The following is a 25,424-nucleotide window of genomic DNA, read 5'->3' as shown; positions in this document are numbered from 1 at the left end:
AATATTAATGACTAAATAATAGCTAAAAAAATTGATAGTCCCTAATATTTCTCAATTATATTAAAAATTTACAAAATACTTATTTACGTCTATATTTTTAAGTTTTATTTCTTTTGTTCCAAACTGACTACTATATATTTCTTTTGGTCAACATCAGAGAGTAAATGAGTCTAGTCAAGCCGAATTTTGACTTTAATGAGCTTAACTTATGTTATAAATAGACGGTCTACGTCTAGCCCTGTTACCTCTTATAATTTTTTTCTACTAACTTATGTTATAAATAGACAGTCTACGTCTAGCTCTATTACCTCTTATAATTTTTTTCTACTCAGGTTCAAATTCGATCTGTTTAAAACTTGACAAATCTATGAACCTATTTAAAAAGCTTGTTTGGTGAATTAGAATTCAAAAACAATAAACTTAAGAAATTTAAATTCACTTTAAATGGATTCTAAAATTTATAATTCATAATTTATATATTACTCCGTATTCACATATCATAACTATATTTAGAATTTATAAATTTTTTTAAACAAAAAATTATTATCTTAATTAATATTAACTATTGATTCTTTTTAGTCTTATTTTGTATGTAATATAAATAAATAATTAAAAATTTAAATTAATAATAATTTATTTTTATAAAAAAATATTTTGATAAATCAATCCAATAAATTTTGTAAGCTTTTTTAAAAGTTTATGATTTAACTTTTTTAAATCCACCTCCCGTTCATTCTGTTAAATTGAATTGTGATGCTAGTTGGTTTGCTCCTTCTGGCTATGCTGGTTTTGGTTGTATTATTCACAATCCTGATAGATGTTGGTTGAAAGGTTGCACTGGAAAAGTCGAAGTGTGCAGTGTTCTTTTTGCTGAATTGTATGCAATTTGGAGAGGTTTACTTCTTGCTTGGGAGAGTGAATTTCGTGAGGTTATTTGTGAAACAGACTGTTTAGAAGCTCTTTTCTTGGTAAACCAAAGAATGCTTAGTAAGGATATTCCGGAATGGGATTTGGCAAAGCATATTCAGGAGGTTATGAATTGGAATTGGAGAGTCTCTATTCTTTTAATTCAGAGGACTGCAAAAAGTGTTGCAGATTGTATTGCTAAAGCAGCTGCTTCTGTCGTGGACATTCACTCGAATTGGAGCCAACCATGGAGTGAGCTTCAACATTTAATAGATTTAGATATGATCCTAGCCAATTAATTTGATTTTGTCTCTTTTTTCTTTCTTTTCTATTTAGTCACCAAAAAAACTAATACATTTTACGAAAAATCTAAATCTAATATGTTAAATAAAATGAGCGAGTCAAGCCAAATTTAAAACGAGCTGAGTCACTCGAATCACTTACACCCCCTAGTCAACACCTAAATAACTCAACTCGGACAGGATCAGTATTATGGATTTGTTTTTTTTATTATGGATTTGTGGAAAATGGCAATGTCATAAGTATTGGGCTTTGAAAGTTTGTTAAGCTATCTGAGCTGTGGGTTAAGGCTCTTTCTCTGACAGCCCAGCCAAAAGAAAAAGAAAAAAAAAAGAAAATTAAATTTAATATGTGTATGGCGAGGCATGTGATGTAATGGCAAAGATGTATGCCTCAAATGAAGCCACACAGGATGGAATTCTAGTAGAGCTGTTAGGTTAGTATGTGTGGAATGTGTGTGTCAGTATTTTGTATGACCAAAAAAAAAAAAATTTAATATCTGTAAATAAAGAGCTTTGTTGACTTGGCTGTAGGGACACATTTTTCCTTTGTCCACCAAGGCAAACCCCTTCTTCGGGTTCTGACAGGGAAAATGCGAAGAAAAGAAGTTACACTTATCATGGATAGATCTTTTTAATTTATTTTTAAAAATATTATTTTTAAATATTAATTTTATAATTAAAATAAAAAAACATAAAAAATAATAAATTATCTTTTAATTTTTTTTAACAATTAAAAAATCCATTCTCACATTTATCTCCTACCAGGTTGAAATTACCAAGGAAATTAATTGCTTGCTTGGTTTAAAAAACAAAAAGAAACGAGTCAAGTCTTCATATCCACATAGGTTGGTCAATCATGCAATTTCCTTGCAATCACAGGGAGCGCTCACACTCTTTCTGTTTTCCAACTTTTGATCTGATCTCATAATTCCTTTCTTTTAACTTCCTATATAAATTACCTAACATGCATTGCTTTGTTATTGTAGTAAAACACCACACCCATGGCACACGCCATTGTTTCCAAGTCCTCCAAGTGGTTATTCTCTAGCAAGACTACCTTCTTCCTCTTCTTCAAGTTAGCCTTTCCATGTTTAACTCCTCCTCCTCCTCCCACAGACACAGCATCTCAGTTAATTATGCCATCCAATTCCAACATGCACAACACAAAAGAAGATGACAAACTCAGAGACGTTTTTGATCACTTGGACGTTGACAAAGACGGCAAAGTCTCAAGCAAGGAGCTCGTGGATTATTTGGGTTCGGTAGGCGAGTCGGTGAACCATAAAGTGGCAAAGAAGATTGTGAATGAGTTTGACTCCGACGGGGATGAGTTGCTTCATTTTGGGGACTTCGTGAGACTGATGAAGCAAGAGGACAATGGCGACTTGGAAGATGTTCTAAGGAGCGCGTTTGAGATGTTCGAAGTTGAGAAAGGTTGTGGCTGCATAACACCCAAAGGGTTGCAGAACATGTTACACCAATTGGGGGAAGTTAAATCTCACCAAGAGTGCGAGGCCATGATTCGACCATTTGATCTTGATGGCAATGGATTCCTTGATTTCCATGAGTTTCAGCAAATGATGTCACCGGTTCCTTGATCCCACCTACTTTCCAAATTCAACTTTTCTTTTTTTTTTCTTTAAAAAAATATATATTTTCATGTGAAAGCCAAAGTTGAATCACAGTTTAATACTCAAATAATTTAAATGTATGTCGCTATGTAGTTTTAAAATGTTATTCCTGCAAAAATTGTATGCATACTGATTGATGTGCGATGTACATATATTATATTAAGGAAAATGTAAGAACAGAGTAACTTCTTGTGAACGTTCATCTAGAAGGCTTACTTCACCACAACGAACAGACCTACTTATTTCATTGCCTCTGAATCAGAAAGTAAACAACAAAAGAAGGTCATACTCCAACGATTTTTTAGTCCTTGCAAGCCACTAAGCCAGTAGACTCATTCTCTCATTCTGTGCTTTTTTATTTTTTCGAATTGAAGCTATCACTATAACAAAGTAACAAACAAATGGTGTTAAAAATAAAGATTTGGTTAATATTGTACACCAGAAAGGGATGATGATCAAGAATCAAGATGCCTTGTCACTTGTCAGTTTGCCAATAAATATTATTATTGGTGCCTACTCGAATGAAGATTTAATTATTGTCATCATGTGAAGATATATTATTTTACAATTCGATGATAGATTTTAGGGTTTGATTTTATTTGAAGTAAAAGTGTTACCTTTATTTAAAGTGTTGCAAAATAAATAAGTTACACTTTTTTACCAAGAACCATCATGAGAAGATATTTTTGGCATTTTCATAGGAGTAGTTGCGAATATTATTTAGCAATGACTATATTCATTTGTTTGACCAATTCTACCGCTTCTTTGGGTTTACGGTGTCTGGATCCAATTGCAGCAAAGGAGTGACATCATCGGCAGAATCATTGATGTCGACCCTTATTATCATAATTTGCTGATAGTAACGTGAAACTAATAAAAATAATAAATAATTTTATCACTTTTTTAATCCAACCCGCGTTTGCGCTATATATTACGTATTCTGATATGAGAAATATTAGTCTATCATATCACGAGTCTGAGTCCAATGGATAATACTATTGTTCTCTTCACACTAAGCTTTCTTCTTGTATCTTCAAATGGCATCATGTCACAGCAGAATTATTCAGGAAACTCAGTACTAAATTGCAACAACAACGACGCAGAGGGTCCTTCTTCAGATTTCCTATACACCTGCAATGGATTCCAAAAATCTTGCTTAGCCTTTCTCATATTCAAATCCCAAACTCCTCACAACACCATTGCCACAATCTCCAACCTCACTTCCTCAAACCCAGAGGACCTTGCAAGGTTCAACAACGCCACTCATTCCACACTGTTCCGAACCGGCAAAGAAGTCATTGTCCCTCTCAATTGTTCTTGTCCAACCACAGAACATGATGATGATTATGATGAGTACTATCAAGCCCAAACCACATACGTTCTGCCAAAAGATCCAACATATTTTACAACAGCAAATGATACCTTTCAGGGATTAACCACGTGCGATTCTCTCCAGCGTTACAATCCTTATGGGGTTCTTGATTTGCATCCTGGCATGGTGTTGCACGTGCCCCTCAGATGCGCTTGTCCGACGGCGCGTCAAGCCGTCAGCGGCACCAAGTATTTGCTGACCTACTCGGTTAATTGGGGTGATAACATCTCTAATATCGCAACACGGTTCCATGTCAACGCAAGTAGTATGGTTGATGCCAATGGTTTCTCCTCAGAAAATGAAATGCTCTATCCATTCACAACTGTCCTGATTCCTTTAACAAGTGAACCCAACAGCACAATAACCAAAGTTCAAAATGGTCAACCACCTTCTCCAACTACTCTTTACACTGTAAGAAATGATAAGACAAAGACAAAAAGAAAAAGAATCATAGTTGCTCTTACTTCCTCTTCGAGCTTCTTGTTTTTTCTGTTTGTCGTTGTATCCCTAGTGTTTGTGCGTAGAAAGAGATTAGAAATTTTCTTCAGGGGAGATAGAAAAGGCAGAACAAAGCAAGTGTTTGCAGAACAAATACGTGAAGGGTTAGCAAGCATTGAGCTTCTTTCCAAAGTGTACAAGTTTGATGAAATTAAAGAAGCAACTGAGAATTTCAGTGCAAGCAACAGAATCAAAGGCTCTGTCTACCGTGGGGTATTTGGTAAGGAGAAGGAAATCATGGCGATCAAGAAGATGAATTTGGGTGCCTCTAAGGAAGTGAATTTGTTAGGAAGGATCAATCACTTCAACCTGATAAAGCTGGAAGGTTACTGTGAAAAAGATGGATCCTTCTATCTTGTTTTTGAGTACATGGAAAATGGTTGTTTGAGAGAATGGCTTGGGAGAAGAAACAGAACCACAGAACACCAATGTTGGAGAAAGAGGATTCGAATTGCTGTGGATATTGCAAATGGACTTGAGTATCTTCATAACTTCACAGATCCTTGCTATGTTCACAAGGCCATAAACACTGACAATATATTGCTAAATAAAGATCTAAGGGCCAAGATAGCGAATTTCACTCTGGCTAAAGAATCAGATAGAGAAGTAACAAGCTCTTGTTCTTATTACACATCACATGTTGTGGGAACCAGAGGTTATATGGCTCCAGAGTATCTTGATTCAGGGAGAGTCACATCGAAGATGGATGTGTATGCGTTCGGAGTGGTGCTGTTGGAATTGATCACTGGCAAAGATTCTATTATTGTGCAGGATGATGGAAGTGAGACGATGCTTTCATCAATCATATTGAACCTCATTGACAAAGATGATGCAGAAGAGAAACTCAGTTTGTTCATTGATCCTAGTCTCGTGGGAAACAGTGAGAAGGTCTATGCAATTCAGCTAGTTAAGCTAAGCCTAGCATGCTTGGTTGAAGAACCTTCAAGGAGACCAAACATGGCCGAAGTGGTCTCGAGTTTGCTTAGAATATATACAGAAATTGAGATAAGAACGTCACCCTGCCGCATCAATGACAGTGGAAGCACGGAGAGGTGAAATCGTATAGAGTGCTTTAGCTGACTGCATATGTTTGTTTACTTAAAGTAAATGTAAAATTTTTATGCTCTGAAATTACTTTAATAAGCATTTTAGAATCATTATTTGTACATTAATATTTGAACTCAATGTTGTCAAATCCATAATTTTTTGGCTGTCAAAATAATTACTTACTCTTGCAAAAAAAAAATTAAGTGGATACTTGATACCACCTACTGTTTTATTTCGTTAATTTTCTTAACTCAACATGAAATAAATGTGAAAGAATTCAATAGAGAATTAGAAATCAAATTAAAAGACTTGAATGAAAAATATTACATATGCTTTTTACTTTTCAGTTTTCATATGTGAAATTATCAAAAGAGATTCGAAATGAAATTAAATAAGGAAAAGTTTAATGCGAGCAATTTTATTAAATTCTCACGTGATTTGATAAAATTTTACACTATTAAAAAATAAAAAATAATTAAAAAATAATTATGTATTTCTGTATGCTTCACAACCGCCATCGCGGCAGCGCCATGTGGTTTTTACTTTTTATAACCAAAAAAAATAAAAGAAAAAAAACAGAGCGACTCAATAGCAGGGAACCCATAGAAGGAGAGAACCGTCCCTTTTGCAGCTTGCTACGGCCACCGTTAACAATGAACTTTCTTCGTATTCGGAAAATCCTAAAACCACTCTGAATTTTTCATTAGATATTCTACTTTTCGATGTACAACAAGAACAGCGTATCGATCCCTATCTCCGACCATGAATCCGACGAACATGGTGGCGTGCGGGTTCATACGCGACGGAAGCGTAAGATAGTGATTCACAGAGGAAACCACGACTTCAGAGAAAAAGTGTTGAGGAAGTTACTTAGACACTGGATCCTAATCATCATTCTTTTAGCTTCGGCTTTGTTTGTGTTCGAGGCCTTCACCATTGGTCGCAAACCTGATTCCACTGTCACCTCAGAGCTACGAACTCCAAATAAAAATGGTGGAATAAACTCGCAACTTGCATTGGGAAAGGAACCCCAACATGACAACTTGAATCGGCTCGATCCACCGCGTAAGTTCTCAGTTATTGTTACCAGCACGCAAAAACTTGCAATTGTAATTGTAATTAATTATGATTATGATGTGTGATTTGATTGATCCTGGTAGGTTGCTTGAAGCTTCTGCCAGTTGAAGAACTTGAACACCTTGATATTCCTGTGACAGAAGAGTCTAATGGCCCTGTTAATCAGGTTCTATATGTTTCAGAGGGCGAGTCTTCTTTTGTAGGACGGAATGCTACCTTTTCTCTTGCGAGATTTAATTTGTTCACTGGAAATCAAACATTAGAGCAGAGAGATACAAGTTTTGAGGTAATTATCTGTTTATCCTTATTTATTTTAAGACCTAATATTTGAATATTATTAAACGGGGAGATGGATTTCTCCTAAAGTTGTAGCAAGGATTTACATGGTTTTGTTACTTAAACTTTTTAATATGCTTACTATGCTCATATTATGCTCTCTTTTTCTTCATATAGATTAAGGAATCTATGATGGTACATTGTGGTTTCTACAGTTTAAATGGAGGGTTTAAGATATCTGATGAAGATAAAACTTATATGCAAGCTTGCGAAGTTGTGGTTTCTACTTGTGCATTTGGTGGTGGAGATGATCTCTATCAACCTATTGGGATGTCAGAGGCCTCACTTAAGAAGGTTACTTGATTAGCATAAGAGTTTCATTGTTATTGTAACTTAAAAGTCACCAATCTTACCTTCCAAATATGTTTAGTGGTATGCAGGTCTGCTACGTAGCATTCTGGGATGAAATCACCTTAAGAGCACAGGAATTGGCAGACCACCGAATTGGAGAAAATGGATTTATAGGGAAATGGAGAGTTGTGATTGTGAGGGATCTTCCTTTTGTTGATCAAAGGCTGAACGGCAAAATTCCCAAGGTATTCAATCTTTAAAATGATTTCATTCTATTAAAATTTTCCCATGTATATAATTCTGTATTTGCCCATATTCTTGAATTATTGATGTAGAGGCATAGTTTTTCTTTCCATTTATATATATGTTCAATAAAATAGTGAGCAGAATGAAGTAGTTGTGTAGTTATTTGAATTTTTTACTTTTATGGCAACACTCACATAAATAAATGTTAGTATGCAAGTAAGATCTTTGCTGCTCTGTTATTCTTTACCTTTGCTTCATCTACTTGATTCAACTAGTTTGTGTGCCTATCTTCTAGATGTTAAGCCACCGCCTATTTCCTCAAGCAAAATACTCTCTCTGGGTAGACTCAAAGTCCCAATTTAGGAGGGACCCACTAGGTGTGTTGGAGGCACTTCTTTGGCGCCCACATTCAGTATTTGCCATATCTGAACATGGAGCTCGTAGTAGTGTCTACGATGAGGCTAAGGCTGTAGTCAAGAAAAATAAAGCCAAGCCAGAGGAAGTTGAAGTGCAGTTGAACCAATACCGCAAGGATGGGTTGCCTGAAGTCAAAAGATTTAGTGGAAAGAAAGGTGCACATTGCTATACATTTCCCCCCATTATTAGCTAAAATAGCTTTGACTTTTTAAGTTTTAAGATTTGTTTTCCCTGTTCACGAAAGCATACCTTGCTGTTCTATTTCACCTAGAATATCTTTATGCAATCATTTTCTTTATGACTATGCTAGATGCTAATCCTCTGTTATCGTTATGCTAATCCTCTCATTGAACACATCAAAACTTGTTCTGTGCAGCTCTGTGTGAAGCCTCTGTTATCGTGAGGAAGCATACGCCACTAACTAATCTTCTGATGTGCCTCTGGTTTAATGAGGTGGTTCGATTCACTTCTAGGGATCAACTCAGCTTCCCATATGTCTTATGGCGGCTTAATGCTTTCAAATACATCAATGCATTCCCTGTCTGCACCCGCAAGGATTTAGTCAACAGCATGGGCCACATCCGCAAGGCCAAGCCTTTGCAATTACAAAGATAGTTGAATGGGGACGGCCTACATGCATTTATCTTAACTCATTCTTTAGTTCGTTCATTTGATTAGCCATTTGAACTAGATATATATTTTTCTACCCTCATCTCTCGCTTGATCATTCAATATTCGGTGTATGGTTATAATTTGGAGAAATTGTTCCATGATCATTGAGGTTGAATATGTTTCATCACCATTTATTAGATGACATTTTTATCTTGATTAGTTGATTAGAGCACATTTACGTTGATGTACCATTACCACATAAGTATTTATATAATATGTGATGTGTCCGTTTTAACTCGGACTAGCACCCTCAAAGTAATGGCATATGATTATAACTTGGTTACGAAATATACATTTATTCTAGTTATAAATCCTAAAAGAAAGGTTGAGCATAGTTATAAAATCGACTTGAGTGAAAAGTAACACTCCACATGCTTATTTGGACGTTTGAGTGTCTTTTGCAGGTACTCCGGGCATTCTGGAAGCAGGAACCGGAGAGATATTGGCTCATAGGACTCTACCTCGGAGCAACAAGTAAAGTAACAATTTGTTTTTTTTATTTTTTGAAACAAAGGAGCTCAACACCAAAGTGGAGCAAGAAACAGAATCAAAAGATTAAAACAGACAGAAACTAACTAACAGCTTACAGAACCAAACAACCCCATGTCATCTTCGGCATAGCCATCAACAATTGCGAGTTTGAAGCTCATCACAGTCATTCAATCCCAGAATCCTACTCGGAATACCACAAACAAGGTTTAAACTTTCCGGATTTTCATGAATGCCACCATCAATTCTAGCTTATACCACGAAGACTCTGATCTCACGAAATAGAAGGCTCAGTTGTCAGGCGAGGGCAACCATGCATCGTGCACCAGAAATCTAAGAGATACACACTCTAGCTTTCACTTGTAGAACGGAAGTGGTTGTCAGGCACGCCTTCATAGGGATAGATGATGATGAGTGTCACGGATCATCACATCCATCAGGTTGAAGTACGAGTAGTATCTTAAAACAGAAATAAGATTGAATTTGAATAAAAGATGGTAGTAATTGCATTAAAACTCGAGGTACAGTAGAGCTCCACACCCTTAATCTATGGTGTGTAGAAACTCCACCGTTGAAAATACATAAGTGATGAAGGTTCAGGCATGGCCAAATGGCCAGCCCCCAAAACGTGATCAATAGTCTCCTAAGATGAATAATGGAATAAAACCGAGACCAAAGATGTAACGTGGTCAAAAGACACTGAATACAATAGTAAAATCTTCTATTTATACTAGACTAGCTACTAGGGTTTACAGAAGTAAGTAATTGATGCAGAAATCCACTTCCGGGGCCCACTTAGTGTGTGCTTGGGCTGAGCTTGATCTTTACACGAGTTGAGGCTTCTTTTGGAGTTGAATACCAAGTTGTAACGTGTTTTTGGCGTTCAACTCTGGTTCGTGACGTGTTTCTGGCGTTTGACTCCAGAATGCAGCATGGAACTGGCGTTGAGCGCCAGTTTACGTCGTCTAATCTCGAATAAAGCATGAACTATTATATATTGCTGGAAAGCTCTGAATGTCTATTTTTCAACTCCGTTGAGAGCGCGCCATTTGGAGTTCTGTAGCTCCAGAAAATCCATTTTGAGTGCAGGGATGTCAGAATCCAACAGCATCAGCAATCCTTTGTCAGCCTTTTATCAGAATTTTGCTCAGGTCCCTCAATTTCAGCCAGAAATTACCTGAAATCACAGAAAAACACACAAACTCATAGTAAAGTCTAGAAATGTGAATTTAGCATAAAAACTAATGAAAACATCCCTAAAAGTAGCTAGATTATACTAAAAACTACCTAAAAACAATGCCAAAATGCGTATAAATTATCCGCTCATCACAACACCAAACTTAAATTGTTGCTTGTCCCCAAGCAACTGAAAATCAATTAGGATAAAAAGAAGAGAATATACTATAAATTCCAAAATATCAATAAATATTAGTTCTAATTAGATGAGCGGGACTTGTAGCTTTTTGCTTCTGAACAGTTTTGGCATCTCACTTTCTCCTTTGAAGTTTAGAATGATTGGCATCTCTAGGAACTTAAAATTTCAAATAGTGTTATTGATTCTCCTAGTTAAGTATGCTGATTCTTGAACACAGCTACTTTTATGAGTCTTGGTCGTGGCTCTAAGCACTTTATTTTCCAGTATTACCACCGGATACATAAATGACACAGACACATGACTGGGTGAACCTTTTCAGATTGTGACTCAGCTTTGCTAAAGTCCCCAGTTAGAGGTGTCCAGAGCTCTTAAGCACACTCTTTTTGCTTTGGATCACGACTTTAACCACTCAATCTCAAGCTTTTCACTTGGACCTGCATGCCACAAGCACATGGTTAGGGACAGCTTGATTTAGCCGCTTAGGCCTGGATTTTATTTCCTTGGGCCCTCCTATCCATTGATGCTCAAAGCCTTGGATCCTTTTTACCCTTGTCTTTTGGTTTTAAGGGCTATTGGCTTTTTCTGCTTGCTTTTTCTTTTTTTTTCTATTATTAATTTTTTTTGCCACTTTTTTTTTGCAAGCTTTTGCTTTTTCACTGCTTTTTCTTGCTTCAAGAATCAATTTTCATGATTTTTCAGATTGTCAATAACATTCTCTTTGTTCATCATTCTTTCAAGAGTCAACAATTTTAACATTCATAAACAACAAGATCAAAATTATGCATTGTTCAAGCATTCATTCAGAAAATAAAAAGTATTGTCACCACATCAATATAACTAAACTAAATTCAAGGATAATTTTGAAATTCATGTGCTTCTTGTTCTTTTGAATTAGAAACATTTTTCATTTAAGAGAGGTGAAGGATTCATGGAATTATTCATAGCTTTAAGACATAGTTACTAAATACTAATGATCATGAAGTAGAAACACAAAACATAAACAAACATATAGCATAAAAATCGAAAAACAGAGAATTAAGAACAAGGAAGTTAAGGAATGAGTCCACCTTAGTGAGGGTGGCGCCTTCTTGAAGGACCAATGGTGCTTTTTGAGCTTCTCTATGTCTCTTCCTTGCCTTTGTTGCTCCATCCCTAGTGATTTTGGTGCTCCTAACCTTAGTTGATCTCAATAGTTGTGTGGAGGAAAATGTATCCCTTGAGATATCTTAGGAATTTCTTGATGAGGGAATTCCTCCTGCTCTTGTTGAGGTCCATGAGTGGGCTCTCTTGATGTGCAATCAAATGTTCTACCACTGAGCTATAGACCCTTGAGATGAATCTCTCAATCTCCTATAACTCGGAGGTGGAAGCTTTTGTCTTCCCTTTTCTCTTTCTAGAGGTTTCTCTGGCCTTAGGTGCCATCAATGGTTATGAAAAAACAAAAAAGCTATGCTTTTACCACACCAAACTTAAAATGTTGCTCACCCTCGAGCAAAAGAAGAAAGAATAGAAGAAGAAGAAGAAGAAGATATGGAGGAGATGGAGAGATGTCTGTATTCGGCTATATGGGTGAGATTGGGTGGGAAAGAGATTTTGAATTTTGAAGGTAGGTGGGGTGTATGAGGAAGAGTGGATGGATATGAGTGGTGAATGAAAAACAGAAGGGATGACCGTGAATGGAGAGAGAGTGTGTGAGGTAGGTGGGGATCCTGTGAGGTCCACAGATCTTGAGGTGTCAAGGATTTACATTCCTACACCAATTAGGCGTGTAAAACGCCTTTGCATGCAATTATGGCATTTAGACGCCAGATTGATGCTTGTTTTGGGCGTTCAACGCCCATGTGTAGCATGTTTCTGGCGTTGAACGCCAGTTCCATGCTTGTTTCTGGCGTTCAACGCCAGCTCTCCTCAGGGTGTATTCCTGGCGTTTAAATGCCAGGATGTTGCTTGTTTCTGGCGTTCAACGCCAGATCCATGTTCTGTTCTGGCGTTGAACGCCAGCCAGATGCTCCTTACTGGCATTTAAACGCCAGTAAGCTCTTCCTCCAGGGTGTGCTTTTTCTTCTGCTATTTTTGATTTTGTTTTTAATTTTAGTGATTGTTTTGTGACTCCACATGATCATGAACCTAATAAAACATATAAGAACAATAAAAATAAAATTAGATAAAATAAAAATTGGGTTGCCTCCCAATAAGCGCTTCTTTAATGTCAATAGCTTGACAGTGGGCTCTCATGGAGCCTCATAAGTGATCAGGTCAATGTTGTAGACTCCCAAAACCAAACTTAGAGTTTGGATGTGGAGATTCAACACCAAACTTAGAGTTTGGCTGTGGCCTCCCAACACCAAACTTAGAATTTGATTGTGGGAGATTTGTTTGACTCTGTCTTGAGAGAAGCTTTTCATGCTTCCTCTCCATGTCTACAAAAGAACACCCTTGGGTCTTAAACACAAGGTAGTCCCTATTCAATTGAAGGACTAATTCTCCTCTGTTAACATCTATCACAGCTTCTGCTGTGGCTAGAAAAGGTCTTCCAAGGATGATGCATTCATCCTCCTCCTTCCTAGTGTCTAAGATTATGAAATCAGCAGGGATGTAAATGCCTTCAACCTTTACTAACACGTCCTCTACCAATCCATAAGCTTGTCTTACTGACTTGTCTGTCATTTGTAATGAGAATATGGCAGGCTGTACCTCAATGATCTCTACCTTCTCCATTACAGAGAGTGGCATAAGGTTTATGCCAGATCCTAGGTCACACAGAGCCTTGTTAAAGGTCATGGTGCCTATGGTATAGGGTATTAAGAATTTACCAGGATCTTGTCTCTTTTGAGGTAAAGTTTTCTGAACCCATGTATCTAGTTCACTAATGAGCAAGGGAGGTTCACCTTCCCAAGTCTCATTACCAAACAACTTGACATTCAACTTCATGATGGCTCTTAAATATTGAGCAACTTGCTCTCCAGTCGCATCTTCATTCTCTTCAGAGGAAGAATAGTCTTCAGAGCTCATGAATGACAGAAGGAGATTTAATGGAATCTCTATGGTTTCTATATGAGCCTCAGAGTTCTTTAGGTCCTCAATAGGGAACTCCTTCTTGCTTAAGAGACGTCCCATGAGGTCTCCCTCCTTGGGATTCACGTCCTCTCTTTCCTCTCTAGGTTCGGCCATGTTGACTATGTCAATAGCCTTGCACTCTTTTTTTGGATTCTCTTCAGTATTGCTTGGGAGAGTACTAGGAGGAGTTTCAGTGACTTTCTTACTCAGCTGGCCCACTTGTGCCTCCAAACTTTTGATGGAGGACCTTGTTTCACTCATGAAACTTAAAGTGGCCTTAGACAGATCAGAGACTATGTTCGCTAAGTTAGAGGTGCTCTGCTCAGAAGTCTCTGTCTGTTGCTGAGAGATGGATAAGGCTTGATATTCCTGAGCCTATTTCTTCCACAATTATTAAAGCCTTGTTGAGGCTTTTGTTGATCCTTCCATGAGAAATTTGGATGATTTCTCCATGATAAATTATAGGTGTTTCCATAAGGTTCACCCATATAATTTACCTCTGCTATTGCATGGTTCTCAAGATCATAAGCTTTTTCTTCAGAAGATGCCTCTTTAGTACTGTTAGATGCATTTTACCATCCATTCAGACTTTGAGAAATCATATTGACTTGCTGAGTCAACATTTTGTTCTGAGCCAAAATGGCATTCAGAGCATCAATTTCAAGAACTCTCTTCCTTTGAGGCGTACCATTATTCACAGAATTCCTCTCAGAAGTGTACATGAACTGGTTATTTGCAACCATGTCAATAAGTTCTTGAGCTTCTGCAGGCGTTTTCTTTAGGTGAATGGATCCACCTGCAGAATGGTCCAGTGACATCTTAGAGAACTCAGATAGACCATAATAGAATATATCTATCATGGTCCATTCTGAAAACATGTCAGAGGGACATCTTTTGGTCATCTGCTTGTATCTTTTCCAAGCTTCATAGAGGGATTCACCATCTTTTTGTTTGAAGGTCTGAACATCCACTCTAAGCTTACTCAGTTTTTGAGGAGGAAAGAATTTAGCCAAGAAGGCCGTGACCAGCTTATCCCAGGAGGCTAGGCTATCTTTAGGTTGAGAGTCCAACTACGCTCTAGCTCTGTCTCTTATAGCAAAAGGGAAAAGCATGAGCCTGTAGACTTCAGGATCTACTCCATTAGTCTTAACAGTCTCACAGATCTGCAAGAACTCAGTCAAGAACTGGTAGGGATCTTCTGATAGAAGTCCATGAAACTTGCAATTTTGTTGTATTAGAGCAACTAATTGAGGTTTCAGCTCAAAATTGTTTGCTCAAATGGCAGGAATTGAGATGCTTCTTCCATCAAACTTGGACATAGGTGCAGTATAATCACCAAGCATCCTTCTTGCATTATTGTTGTTGGGTTCGGCTGTCATCTCCTTTTCTTGTTCAAAAATTTCAGCAACGTTGTCTCTGGATTGTTGTAATTTAGCTTCTCTTAGTTTCCTATTCAGAGTCCTTTCAGGTTCTGGATCAGCTTCAACAAGAATACCTTTTTCCTTGTTCCTGCTCATATGAAGGAGAAGAGAACAGAAAAAAAGAAGAATCTTCTATGTCACAGTAAAGAGGTTCCTTATTGTTAGTAGAAGAAGAAAGGGAATAAGAGTGAAGAAGAATGAATAATCCAAACACAAGGGTGAGGATAGGGGTAGTGATTTGAGATGAAGAGAAGTGTTAGTAAATAAATAAATAAATAAATAGAATAAGGTGAGAGAGAGAAGTTTTCGAAAATTATTTTGAAAAGGGGTTAATGATTTTTGAAAATTAAGATAAGAAATAAAATTAAAATTAAAATTTAAAACAATTAATCAATTAAAAAGAATTTTGAAAAAGAGGTGAGGTATTTTCGAAAATTAGAGAGAGAAAATTAGTTAGGTAGTTTTGAAAAAGATAAGAAACAAACAAAAGTTAATTGGTTAGTTTGAAAAAGATTTGAAAATCAAATTTGAAAAGATAGGAAGATAAGAAGACATTTTGAAATCAAATTTTTGAAAAAGATAAAATTTTGAAAAAGATATGATATAAAAGATATGATTAAAAAGATTTAATTTTTAAAATTAAAATTGTTTGCTTGACTAACAAGAAACTAAAAGATATGATTCTAGAATTCAAAGATTGAACCTTTCTTAACAAGAAAGTAACAAATTTCAAATTTTTGAATCAATCATATTACTTGTTAGTATAATTTTTGAAAATAAAGATAAAATTAAGAAAAAGAATTTTGAAAAATATATTAAAAAAATAAATTTCGAAAATTAATAAAAAAAATGAAAAAAAATTGATTTTTGAAAAAGTTTTGAAAAGATAAGATTTTTAAAATTGAAAATTTGACTTGACTTTACAAGAAATAACTAATTTTAAAAAATTTTGACTAAGTCAACTCAAATTTTCGAAATTTTGAGAGAATTAAGGAAAATATATTTTTTTATTTTTGAATTTTTAATGATGAGAGAGAAAAACACAAATATGACCCAAAACATGAAAATTTTGGATCAAAACCAATGATGCATGCAAGAACACTATGAATGTCAAGATGAACACCAAGAACACTTTGAAGATCATGATGAACATCAAGAACATATTTTAAAAAAAATTTTGATGCAAAGAAAACATGCAAGACACCAAACTTAGAAATCTTTCATGTTTAGACACTATGAATGCAAAAATGCACATGAAAAACATCATACGACACAAAACAAGAAAATTTAAAGATCAAACAAGAAGACTTACTAAGAACAACTTGAAGATCATGAAGAACACTATGAATGCATGACTTTTCGAAAATTTTTTAGAAAAATAAAAATAAAAGTATGCAATTGACACCAAAATTAAAAATTAACTCAAGATTTAAACAAGAAACACAAAATATTTTTTATTTTTTATGATTTTATTATTATTTTTTTGGATTTTATTTTATATTTTTCGCAAAATATATAGGAAAAATAAAATAAGAAATTCATAATTTTTAAGAAGAATTCCAGGAATCTTTCAATGTTTAGCCTAAAGCTCCAATCCAAGGGTTGGACATGGCTTAATAGCCAGCCAACTTTAAGATATAAATCAGGCATGCAACAGCTGATACTTCATCCAACTCCATATACATGCCTTTTATGTTGACAAGTGAAAGCCTCAATCCAAAAGAATTTGGATATGGCTTTACAGCCAGCTAGGCTTCAACTTGTTACCATGAAACTCTAGAATCAATTCTTAAAAATTCTGAAGCCATAGAATAATTTATTCTCAAAATTTTTTTTTGAAAATTTTTTGAAAAATAAAACAAAAAGAAAATTACCTAATCTGAGCAACAAGATGAACCGTCAGTTGTCCAAACTCGAACAATCCCCAGCAACGGCGCCAAAAACTTGGTGGACGAAATTATGATTCATACTTAAATTGTTGTTCGAAATTGATTCCCAGGTAATGGCTCCAAAAACTTGGTGCTCAATACCATAGTCTAAACATAATTTCACAACTTCGCTCAACTAACCAGCAAGTGTACTGGGTCGTCCAAGTAACAAACCTTACGTGAGTAAGGGTCGATCCCACAGAGATTGTGGTATGAAGCAAGCTATGGTCATCTTGTAAATTTCAGTCAGGTGGATAATAAATGGTTATGGAGTTTTCGAATAATAATAATAAATAAACTGAAAATAAAGATAGAAATACTTATGTAGATCATCGATGAGAATTTCAGATAGGCGTATGAAGATGTTGTGCTCCTTCTGAATCTCTGTTTTTCTACTGCCTTCATCCAATCCTTCTTACTCCTTTCCATGGCAAGCTGTATGTAGGGCATCATCGTTGGCAATGGCTACATCCCATCCTCTCAGTGAAAAAGGTCCAAATGCTCTGTCACGGCACGGCTAATCATTTGTCGGTTCTCGATCATGTCGGAATAGAATCCCTTGATTCTTTTGCATTTATCATCACGCCCAACAATCGCGAGTTTGAAGCTCGTCACAGTCATTCAATCCCGGAATCCTACTCGGAATACCACAGACAAGGTTTAGACTTTCCTGATTCTCATGAATGCCGCCATCAATTCTAGCTTATACCACGAAGACTCTGATCTCACGGAATGGAAGGCTCGATTGTCAGGCGAGGGCAACCATGCGTCGTGCATCAGGAATCCAAGAGATACACACTCTAGCTTTCGCTTGTAGAATGGAAGTGGTTGTCAGGTACGCGTTCATAGGGATGGATGATGATGAGTGTCATGGATCATCACATCCATCAGGTTGAAGTACGAGTAGTATCTTAGAACAGAAATAAGATTGAATTTGAATAAAAGATGGTAGTAATTGCATTAAAACTCGAGGTACAGCAGAGCTCCACACCCTTAACCTATGGTGTGTAGAAACTCCACCGTTGAAAATACATAAGTGATGAAGGTTCAGGCATGGCCGAATGGCCAGCCCCCAAAACGTGATCAATAGTCTCCTAAGATGAATAATGGAATAAAACCGAGACCAAAGATGTAATGTGGTCAAAAGACACTGAATACAATAGTAAAATCTTCTATTTATATTAGACTAGCTACAAGGGTTTACAGAAGTAAGTAATTGATGCAAAAATCCACTTCCGGGGCCCACTTAGTGTGTGCTTGGGCTGAGCTTGATCTTTACACGAGTTGAGGCTTCTTTTGGAGTTGAATACCAAGTTGTAACGTGTTTTTGGCGTTCAACTCTGGTTCGTGACGTGTTTTTGGCGTTTGACTCCAGAATGCAGCATGGAACTGGCGTTGAGCGCCAGTTTACGTCATCTAATCTCGAATAAAGCATAAACTATTATATATTTCTGGAAAGCTCTAGATGTCTACTTTGCAACGCCGTTGAGAGCGCGTCATTTGGAGTTTTGTAGCTCTAGAAAATCCATTTCGAGTGCAGAGAGGTCAGAATCCAACAGCATTAGCAGTCATTTGTCAGCCTTTTATCAGAATTTTGCTCAGGTCCCTCAATTTCAGCCAGAAATTACCTGAAATCACAGAAAAACACACAAACTCATAGTAAAGTCCTGAAATGTGAATTTAGCATAAAAACTAATGAAAACATCCCTAAAAGTAGCTAGATTATACTAAAAACTACCTAAAAATAATGCCAAAAAGCGTATAAATTATCCGCTCATCACATACCAGCTCTGAGTGCGAGTCATTTCCCTTTTACTCTTAAAGCCGCAAAGAGCTCTAAGCTGGCCATCTATTTCAAGTAAACCATATTCAAGTGGAAAAGTAAAGATAAAAGTCAAGGATTTTACCCACTTGAAGTTGGAGTTGGGTGGTAGTGGCCTTGGGATAAGTGTTTCCAGTGGTTCTACAAGCTCCACTCTCTTGTGGTCTTCAGTGAATTCCTCCACTTCTTTGCAAATTACTTCAATTTCAATCATGTCTTGATCAAAGTCTTCAATATCTTCCTCATCACTTGAGTCATAATTGGGAGGTTGAGAAAAGTCTACCTCTGCATCATCTTCATATTCACTTGGGAAAGATTCCTCTATCTCACAGAATTCACTTGCGGATGCAAAGTTCATTACTAAGAGAACTTGATTTGTGATTATCATCATCAAGGTAACTTGCGTTTTGTGTTATTCCGTCCAGTTCTTCATAGGATACCTGTTTCGGAGGTTGTGCACTATCCTCCTTAGCATCAATTGTAACGTCCTTGACGGAATTCTCCACAACTCTAGATTTCCATAGGGGTTCAGCGTCTCCTAAGTCTTCAATCAACTCTTCTTCTTCTATAATGACAGCTTCCTCTACTTGTTCCAGTACAAAGTCATGCTCCTTACTATCTGCTGGAGTTTCTAGTGGCTCCTTTATGCTACGTTCTTCATTAAATTTTTCACATGAAGTCATGGAGGTTCCTTGAGTGTCTGAACGTCTGGAAGATAATTGATTTATCGCTTGCTCCAGTTGATGAATGGTTGCATGAAATTGATCCACTGATTCTTCGAAGCGAACCTGTGATTCTTGGCTTGATGAATATGGATATGGTGCATAGGGAAGTGGTGGTTCTTGGGAGTGATTGGATTGAAATTGGGGTGGATAAGGATCATACGGTGGTGAATGGTGAAAGGGAGCTTGTGAGTGTGGTGGTTCGAAGCTATGTTGAGAGGATGGTCCATAAGCACAGGGTGGGGGCTTGTTGGTAACTACAAGGGGATCCACCATATCTATCATCTTGATATGCATTGTAGAATGGTCTTCATCAATGATACCTTGGAGGGTGTTGTTGCCTAAAAGGTTTATCAGTTCCTCTTGGCTCCATCCATCTTTGATTGCTTAGACCTTGATGTATATTCCTGTTATAGCTTCCATTCCTTTCAACAAAAGTAGAACCAAACTCAAAGCGAGAGGGGTGAGAACTCATAGTAGCTAATAGAAATAAAAAGGAAAAACAAAAACAAATAAACAAGTAAAAGAAAAATATTTACAATAACCAATAATAAGACACACGTTTGCAATTCCCCGGCAACGGCGCCATTTTGACGATCGGATTTCCTATCGGTAAAGAAATATAAAAATATGATCGTGTTGTAAGTATAGCTTCTAAACCAACAGAAAATCCTTTCGTACAAACGTTTGGTTGTCACAAGTAACAAACCCAATAAAATTTATAAACCAAAGTATTCAAATCTCGGGTCGTCTTCTCAAGGAATTGCAGGGAAGTATGATTTATTATTGGTTATGGAAAAATGTATATTTTTGGGTTTTAATGTATAAAATAAAAAGTAAGAATAGTAAATGGTAATGAAAATTAAATGACTAGAAAAGCTCTTGGCAAGGTATGAAAACTGGAAGTCCTATCCTAGTTATCCTTATCAATGGTGATGAGAATTATATTTTTGCTCCCACTCAGTCAACCTCTAACTATGAAGGTAAGTTAAGTGGATAAATCAATTTAACACCTAAAGTCCTAGTCAACTCCTAAGGAAAGACTAGAGTTATAGGAATTTAAATCAATCAGCAAAGATAACAATTATCAATCACGATGAGTTTGACAACTCAAGAGTTACCAATTAGTCAACCAAAGCCAAAAGAGAAAAATCTAAATTATTTATATAATAAATAGAAGAAAGCAATCATGAGTCTGAAATACCTCAAATTATATTAAATAGAAAATCAATCTAAACATAAAGAGTTCACAAACTAAATTGAGAAAATAAATAAAAGGAACATTGAATCTGGAACTCAAAAGAAATTGTAAGTTGAAATAATAAGAAATCCTAAATCCTTTAAGAGGAATCCTAATCCTAAATCCTAAGAAAGAGGAGAGAGCCTCTCTCTCTAAAACTACATCTAAATCCTAAAACTATGTATGAATGTATGTTGTATCATCTCCCTTGATGAATGGATGGATTCCTCAATTTATAGCCTTTAATCTGTGTTCTCTGGGCTTGGATCTGGACCAAAAAGGGTCCAGAAGTCGTTGGGGCCGACTTCTGCAAATTCTGCAGATCGCGCACGTCATGCGTCTGCGTTGGTCACGCGGTCGCATCATCTGGAGTGTTGCTCTTCCACGCAGTTGCGTCAGCCACGCGTCTGCGTCATCTGTGTTTTGCATGATCTACGCGTTTGCGTCATGCACGCGTTCGCGCAGATGCCAATTTGCACAAAACACGCATTCGCATCGTCCACGCGGACGTCGCTGTTAGTTTCTTCAAAAACTCCATTTTGTGCTTTCCTTCCATTTTTATATGTTTCCTTTCTATCCTTTAAGTCATTCCTGCCCTATAAAACCTGAAAGTACTCAACATACAAATCACGACATCGAATGGTAGTAAATGATAATTAAATTTAATATTTTTAAAGCATAGGAAACATGTTTTCTCATAAATCATAAAACAAGGAAGGAATAGTAAAACCATGCAATTTACATGAATAAGTGGGTGAAGATTTTATAAAAACACTCAATTTAAGTACAAGATGAATCATAAAATATAGGTTTATCAAGTACCAAATCAAATCCTCTTAGGATCTTTCCCATGTTTGATACCCAAAATAAGCCCCATAGTTTTAAAATGGTGTCACAGAAGTTTACAAGCTTGTTGAGAAGGTGAAACAGTTAAAAACAAAAGTTTAGTTGAAAAACATGGCATGTGCGTACGCATAGGGGTGTGCGTGTGCACGCCCAGAGAGATTTTCAAAGTGTGTGCGTATGCATACAGGTGTGTGTACGCACAAGTGCAAAATTTTCCAAACTCTGTTCGCTCGCTCAAGGCGTGCTAGCACTCTCAACAGAGTGCACCTTCCAACGTGTGTGTGCACACATGTTGTAAAACTTCATTGGATATGTGCACGCACAGGTCGTGCTAGCACTCTCAACAGCAAGCCTTCCCCTGTGTGTGCGTGCGCACAGGTTCGAAAAATCACAGGGATGTGCGTGCGCACACAAATCAGAAATCACAACATTCTGCAACATTGCAAAATTTCAGATTTTGACACCAAACTTTCCACAATCATATCTTTTTCTACCAAATTCGAATTTCCACAAAATTTAAACTATTTTAAAGCTTGTTCAATTTTCTTTTATTTGATATAAAATACATTGAGTTTCAAGCACGGTAGCGTTTTTGGTTCGTTTGTCTCAAATTCAGGTCAAACCTTTAAAATTAGGGCCCGATTTTTCATTTTAAATATTTTTCTAAGATTTTCTACTGTTTTTAATTATTCTTGCATAGTACTGAACAGACTTAAGCCGGTACTGCCGGTTAATTTATCGGTACGCATTTTTACGTAATTTTTCGAAGAAAATTACATTTTCCAACTCAGAAAAATCTATTGAGTCCAAATATCATATTTATATTTTCTAATTAATATTCTAAAATTTTGGACCTATTCCGGGCAATTAAATTATTATTATTTTACGTTAATTAATCAGTTAATTAATTTACGATTCTTACATGAAGTGAGAAAATGCATGAATGTGTGAAAAGTGAATAATTGGTAGTTAAGTTTTGTATTAGAATTGAATAGGTTGTTGTAGGTTTGGTGGGAGTTAAACTAATCAAAGGTTTAAATTCTTAGTCCACTTGATCAAACACATCTTCGCCTTTACCCTAGTCCCATTACAATTCTTAAAAGTCCTCATAATATTTGTATGCAAGTATTGAATATTTTGTTGGTTGTTAGAAGAAGAACAAGTCTTAAAAAACAAGATTAGAAGAGAATTGAGTGAACCAACCCTAACCACTTGAGCTAAAACGAACTAAACTAAAATTTGAAGAGCGTTGCATTCCGGTTTAGAGCTACGATGAACTTGAGCCTTAAACTTGTAAAATTCTAAACCGATATCTAGCACTTCATCAAGTTTTTGGCACCGTTGCTGAGGAATTTATAATGTGTGCTTGTTATTGGCTATTGTTAATATGTGAATAGTGTGAATAGCTTGCTTTTACTTGTTTTTTTATATCTTTATTAGTGGTTAGGAATTTACTTTTTGTTTCTTGATATCCTTTATTTCTATTTTATCTTTTCATATGAATTCCCATCCTTGTTGTTTTGAATATGGATGTGACTATGTTGTAGAAAATGGTAACTTCAATGATGGTTCGCATTATGGGATGAAAAATCACTTTAGGGAGGAGCCGCATTCATATGAACAATTCTCATGGCAATAACCTCCTCTAGACTACTATAATCACAATCCATCTTATGGCGTATACAAATCCGATGAATATGGTGATTCTTACTATAAGTATGAACCTCAACTACCATACTCCTATGGCCACCATCATCAATATTGCCCTCAACCACAATACTTTCAAGTCTCATTTCACCACCAAACACTTTCTCAGGATCCAAATTCCTGTCCACCTTATATCCAACCTTATGAGCCTTATGAACAACCACTCTTTAAACCACCACCATTCCAACATTATTACTCTTCTAACCCTAATGAACCACCTCCCATACACTATGACTTTCTCGAACACGATGAACTCTCTTTTTCTCTACAACCCTCGATAGAAGAAGCTCTCCAACCATTAATCCAACAACAAAAAAGAGCTTCGATCTATTCTCTAAGAGCAAGAAGAATTCTAAAAGAGGCAAGAAAACTTCATAGCTACCTTAATCGAAGTGTTAACTCATTTAGTCTCACTACACTCATGCAAAAATCAAGACACTTCCATAGATAAATGTGAAGAATTAACTCCAACTAAAGAGCGTGGTATGGATGAAAATTTAGAGCCTCAAAAGAAAGAAGAGGAGTTTAGGTGTGAATTGAAACAAGTAGAGGATGTTGAGTGTATTGAATCGGAAGGAGTGGTTGAAAGTTTAGGAGAAGTTGAGTAAGAAACGAACTTCACCATTGAGGATGATTTTGCAACAACCAATGACCCCATTGAACTTGTTGAACCTTACTCCATTGGGCATGAAAACGATGTTGAGGAGGAATGTGCACAACCTCCAAGACACAACCTAAGTAATGAAGATGACTTGAAAAAAGTTGGCGAACAAGAGATGGAGTTCGAAAAAGTTTGTCAAAAGGTGGAGATTGTTGAAGAAAGGTCAAAGGGTGTAAGAACAACCATGGCACATCTATTGAAAATCTCTTTTCCTAACTTACCATCTAAAATACAATTTGAGTGGGTAAAACTCTCATTCTTTAACTTTCTTGACCCACATCAATATGTTTTGTTAGAAACGGATAGTCAACTTAGAATTTTTCTTGGGATTCTAAGTAAGAAGGAATTGGATGATGGGTGACAACGTGAATCGAGGTTTACTAAGGGTAAAATATCAAGATTTGGAGTTTAAATATGGTGCAGGGCTAAATTCATAGGATTTCAAATGAGGATTTCGAGCTTAAAGAAGGATTCTAATTTTGCGTCACCCGAATAGAAGCAAGAAGATCAACAAGAAAACGGGTGGCAAAACAAAGTTTGGGACCCCATAATATACTTCAATAATAAACAATTTGAGAGCTCCTTGCTTGTTTAACGAATTTTCAAGACTTGGTGTATATAATTTGGAATCCCGGAAAGCAAGTTAAGATCAAACAATGGTGGAGATTTAATAATGAATTCAAATACAAGCCTCTATAACAAAAATTTTACCAATTGTCCAACTTAAGAGCAATAGATAAAAGTGCTAGGTGGGAGACACTCCACCATGATAAAACATTCCTAAACTCACTTACTTTTGTCATTCTTGTAAATATTTTTCGTCATTGTTAGCTCAATTTGATAGATTTTTATTGTTAATTGCATGTTTGAGTGATGGAAATACTTTATGGAAGTTAAAAATTTTGTAAGATGTCATACATAAAAAATTTTTATTGTCACGTAAATTTTTTATTAAAATTAGTCTTTTATGATTGTGATATGTTTATGATTTGATTTTTATGATTGTGATATATTATTTTCTTTTTATGTTAAGATCAATGGTGGAAATTTTATGGATGTTGAGTCAAACTTATAGTTTTTCAGATTGTGAGCGTAACTGGAGTATTTTTGAACATATTTACTAAAAAAAAAAATCGGTTAGAGCATAAAAAACTTAATGATTATATTTATGTTCATTACAACTTAAAGCTACAACAAAAGTACTTTTTTATTATTCTTTCTTGAAGACATTATTTTAAATTTTTAGTCATCATAAGAATAATCAAGTTAATTGATAATACAGGAATCAAATGAAAAAGCAAAATTATGATCCAATTTATCTTGATGCATTTGAGGATAATTCGAAATAGATAATGAAAGAT

General features: G+C 36.0%; 3 protein-coding genes across 3 annotated transcripts; all 3 read left to right on the top strand.

Moving 5' to 3' along the window:
- Nucleotides 1-2,209: 2,209 nt before the first annotated feature.
- On the top strand, nt 2,210-2,806 carry LOC112708264 (probable calcium-binding protein CML41). Its single transcript, XM_025760450.3, has one exon. The coding sequence runs from the start codon at nt 2,210-2,212 to the stop codon at nt 2,804-2,806; it is 597 nt and encodes a 198-aa protein (XP_025616235.1).
- A 1,018-nt stretch (nt 2,807-3,824) lies between these two features.
- On the top strand, nt 3,825-5,765 carry LOC112708265 (lysM domain receptor-like kinase 4). The gene has a single exon (XM_025760451.2). It carries the CDS (start codon nt 3,825-3,827, stop codon nt 5,763-5,765), a length of 1,941 nt encoding a protein of 646 aa, XP_025616236.1.
- A 399-nt stretch (nt 5,766-6,164) lies between these two features.
- On the top strand, nt 6,165-9,050 carry LOC112708266 (probable hexosyltransferase MUCI70). The gene is made up of 6 exons (XM_025760452.3): nt 6,165-6,821; nt 6,917-7,119; nt 7,287-7,463; nt 7,550-7,705; nt 8,002-8,278; nt 8,500-9,050. Exons 1-6 carry the CDS (start codon nt 6,479-6,481, stop codon nt 8,736-8,738), a joined length of 1,395 nt encoding a protein of 464 aa, XP_025616237.1. The 5' UTR covers nt 6,165-6,478; the 3' UTR covers nt 8,739-9,050.
- The last annotated feature ends 16,374 nt before the right edge of the window (nt 9,051-25,424 follow it).

Source organism: Arachis hypogaea, chromosome 2 (genome assembly GCF_003086295.3).
Source record: "Arachis hypogaea cultivar Tifrunner chromosome 2, arahy.Tifrunner.gnm2.J5K5, whole genome shotgun sequence".
In the NCBI taxonomy this organism is placed as follows: Eukaryota; Viridiplantae; Streptophyta; class Magnoliopsida; order Fabales; family Fabaceae; genus Arachis; species Arachis hypogaea.
The sequence above is the reverse complement of the archived record's forward strand: the minus strand, read 5'-3'. Positions and strand labels throughout refer to the sequence as shown.

Excerpts from the sequence above, each read along its gene's own strand:
- LOC112708264 (XM_025760450.3), top strand. The coding sequence starts at position 2,210 with ATGGCACACGCCATTGTTTCCAAGTCCTCCAAGTGGTTATTCTCTAGC.
- LOC112708265 (XM_025760451.2), top strand. The coding sequence starts at position 3,825 with ATGGATAATACTATTGTTCTCTTCACACTAAGCTTTCTTCTTGTATCT.
- LOC112708266 (XM_025760452.3), top strand. The coding sequence starts at position 6,479 with ATGTACAACAAGAACAGCGTATCGATCCCTATCTCCGACCATGAATCC. Across the intron at positions 7,464-7,549 it reads CAGAGGCCTCACTTAAGAAG|GTCTGCTACGTAGCATTCTG; the intron begins GTTACTTGATTA and ends AGTGGTATGCAG. Across the intron at positions 8,279-8,499 it reads AAGATTTAGTGGAAAGAAAG|CTCTGTGTGAAGCCTCTGTT; the intron begins GTGCACATTGCT and ends TGTTCTGTGCAG.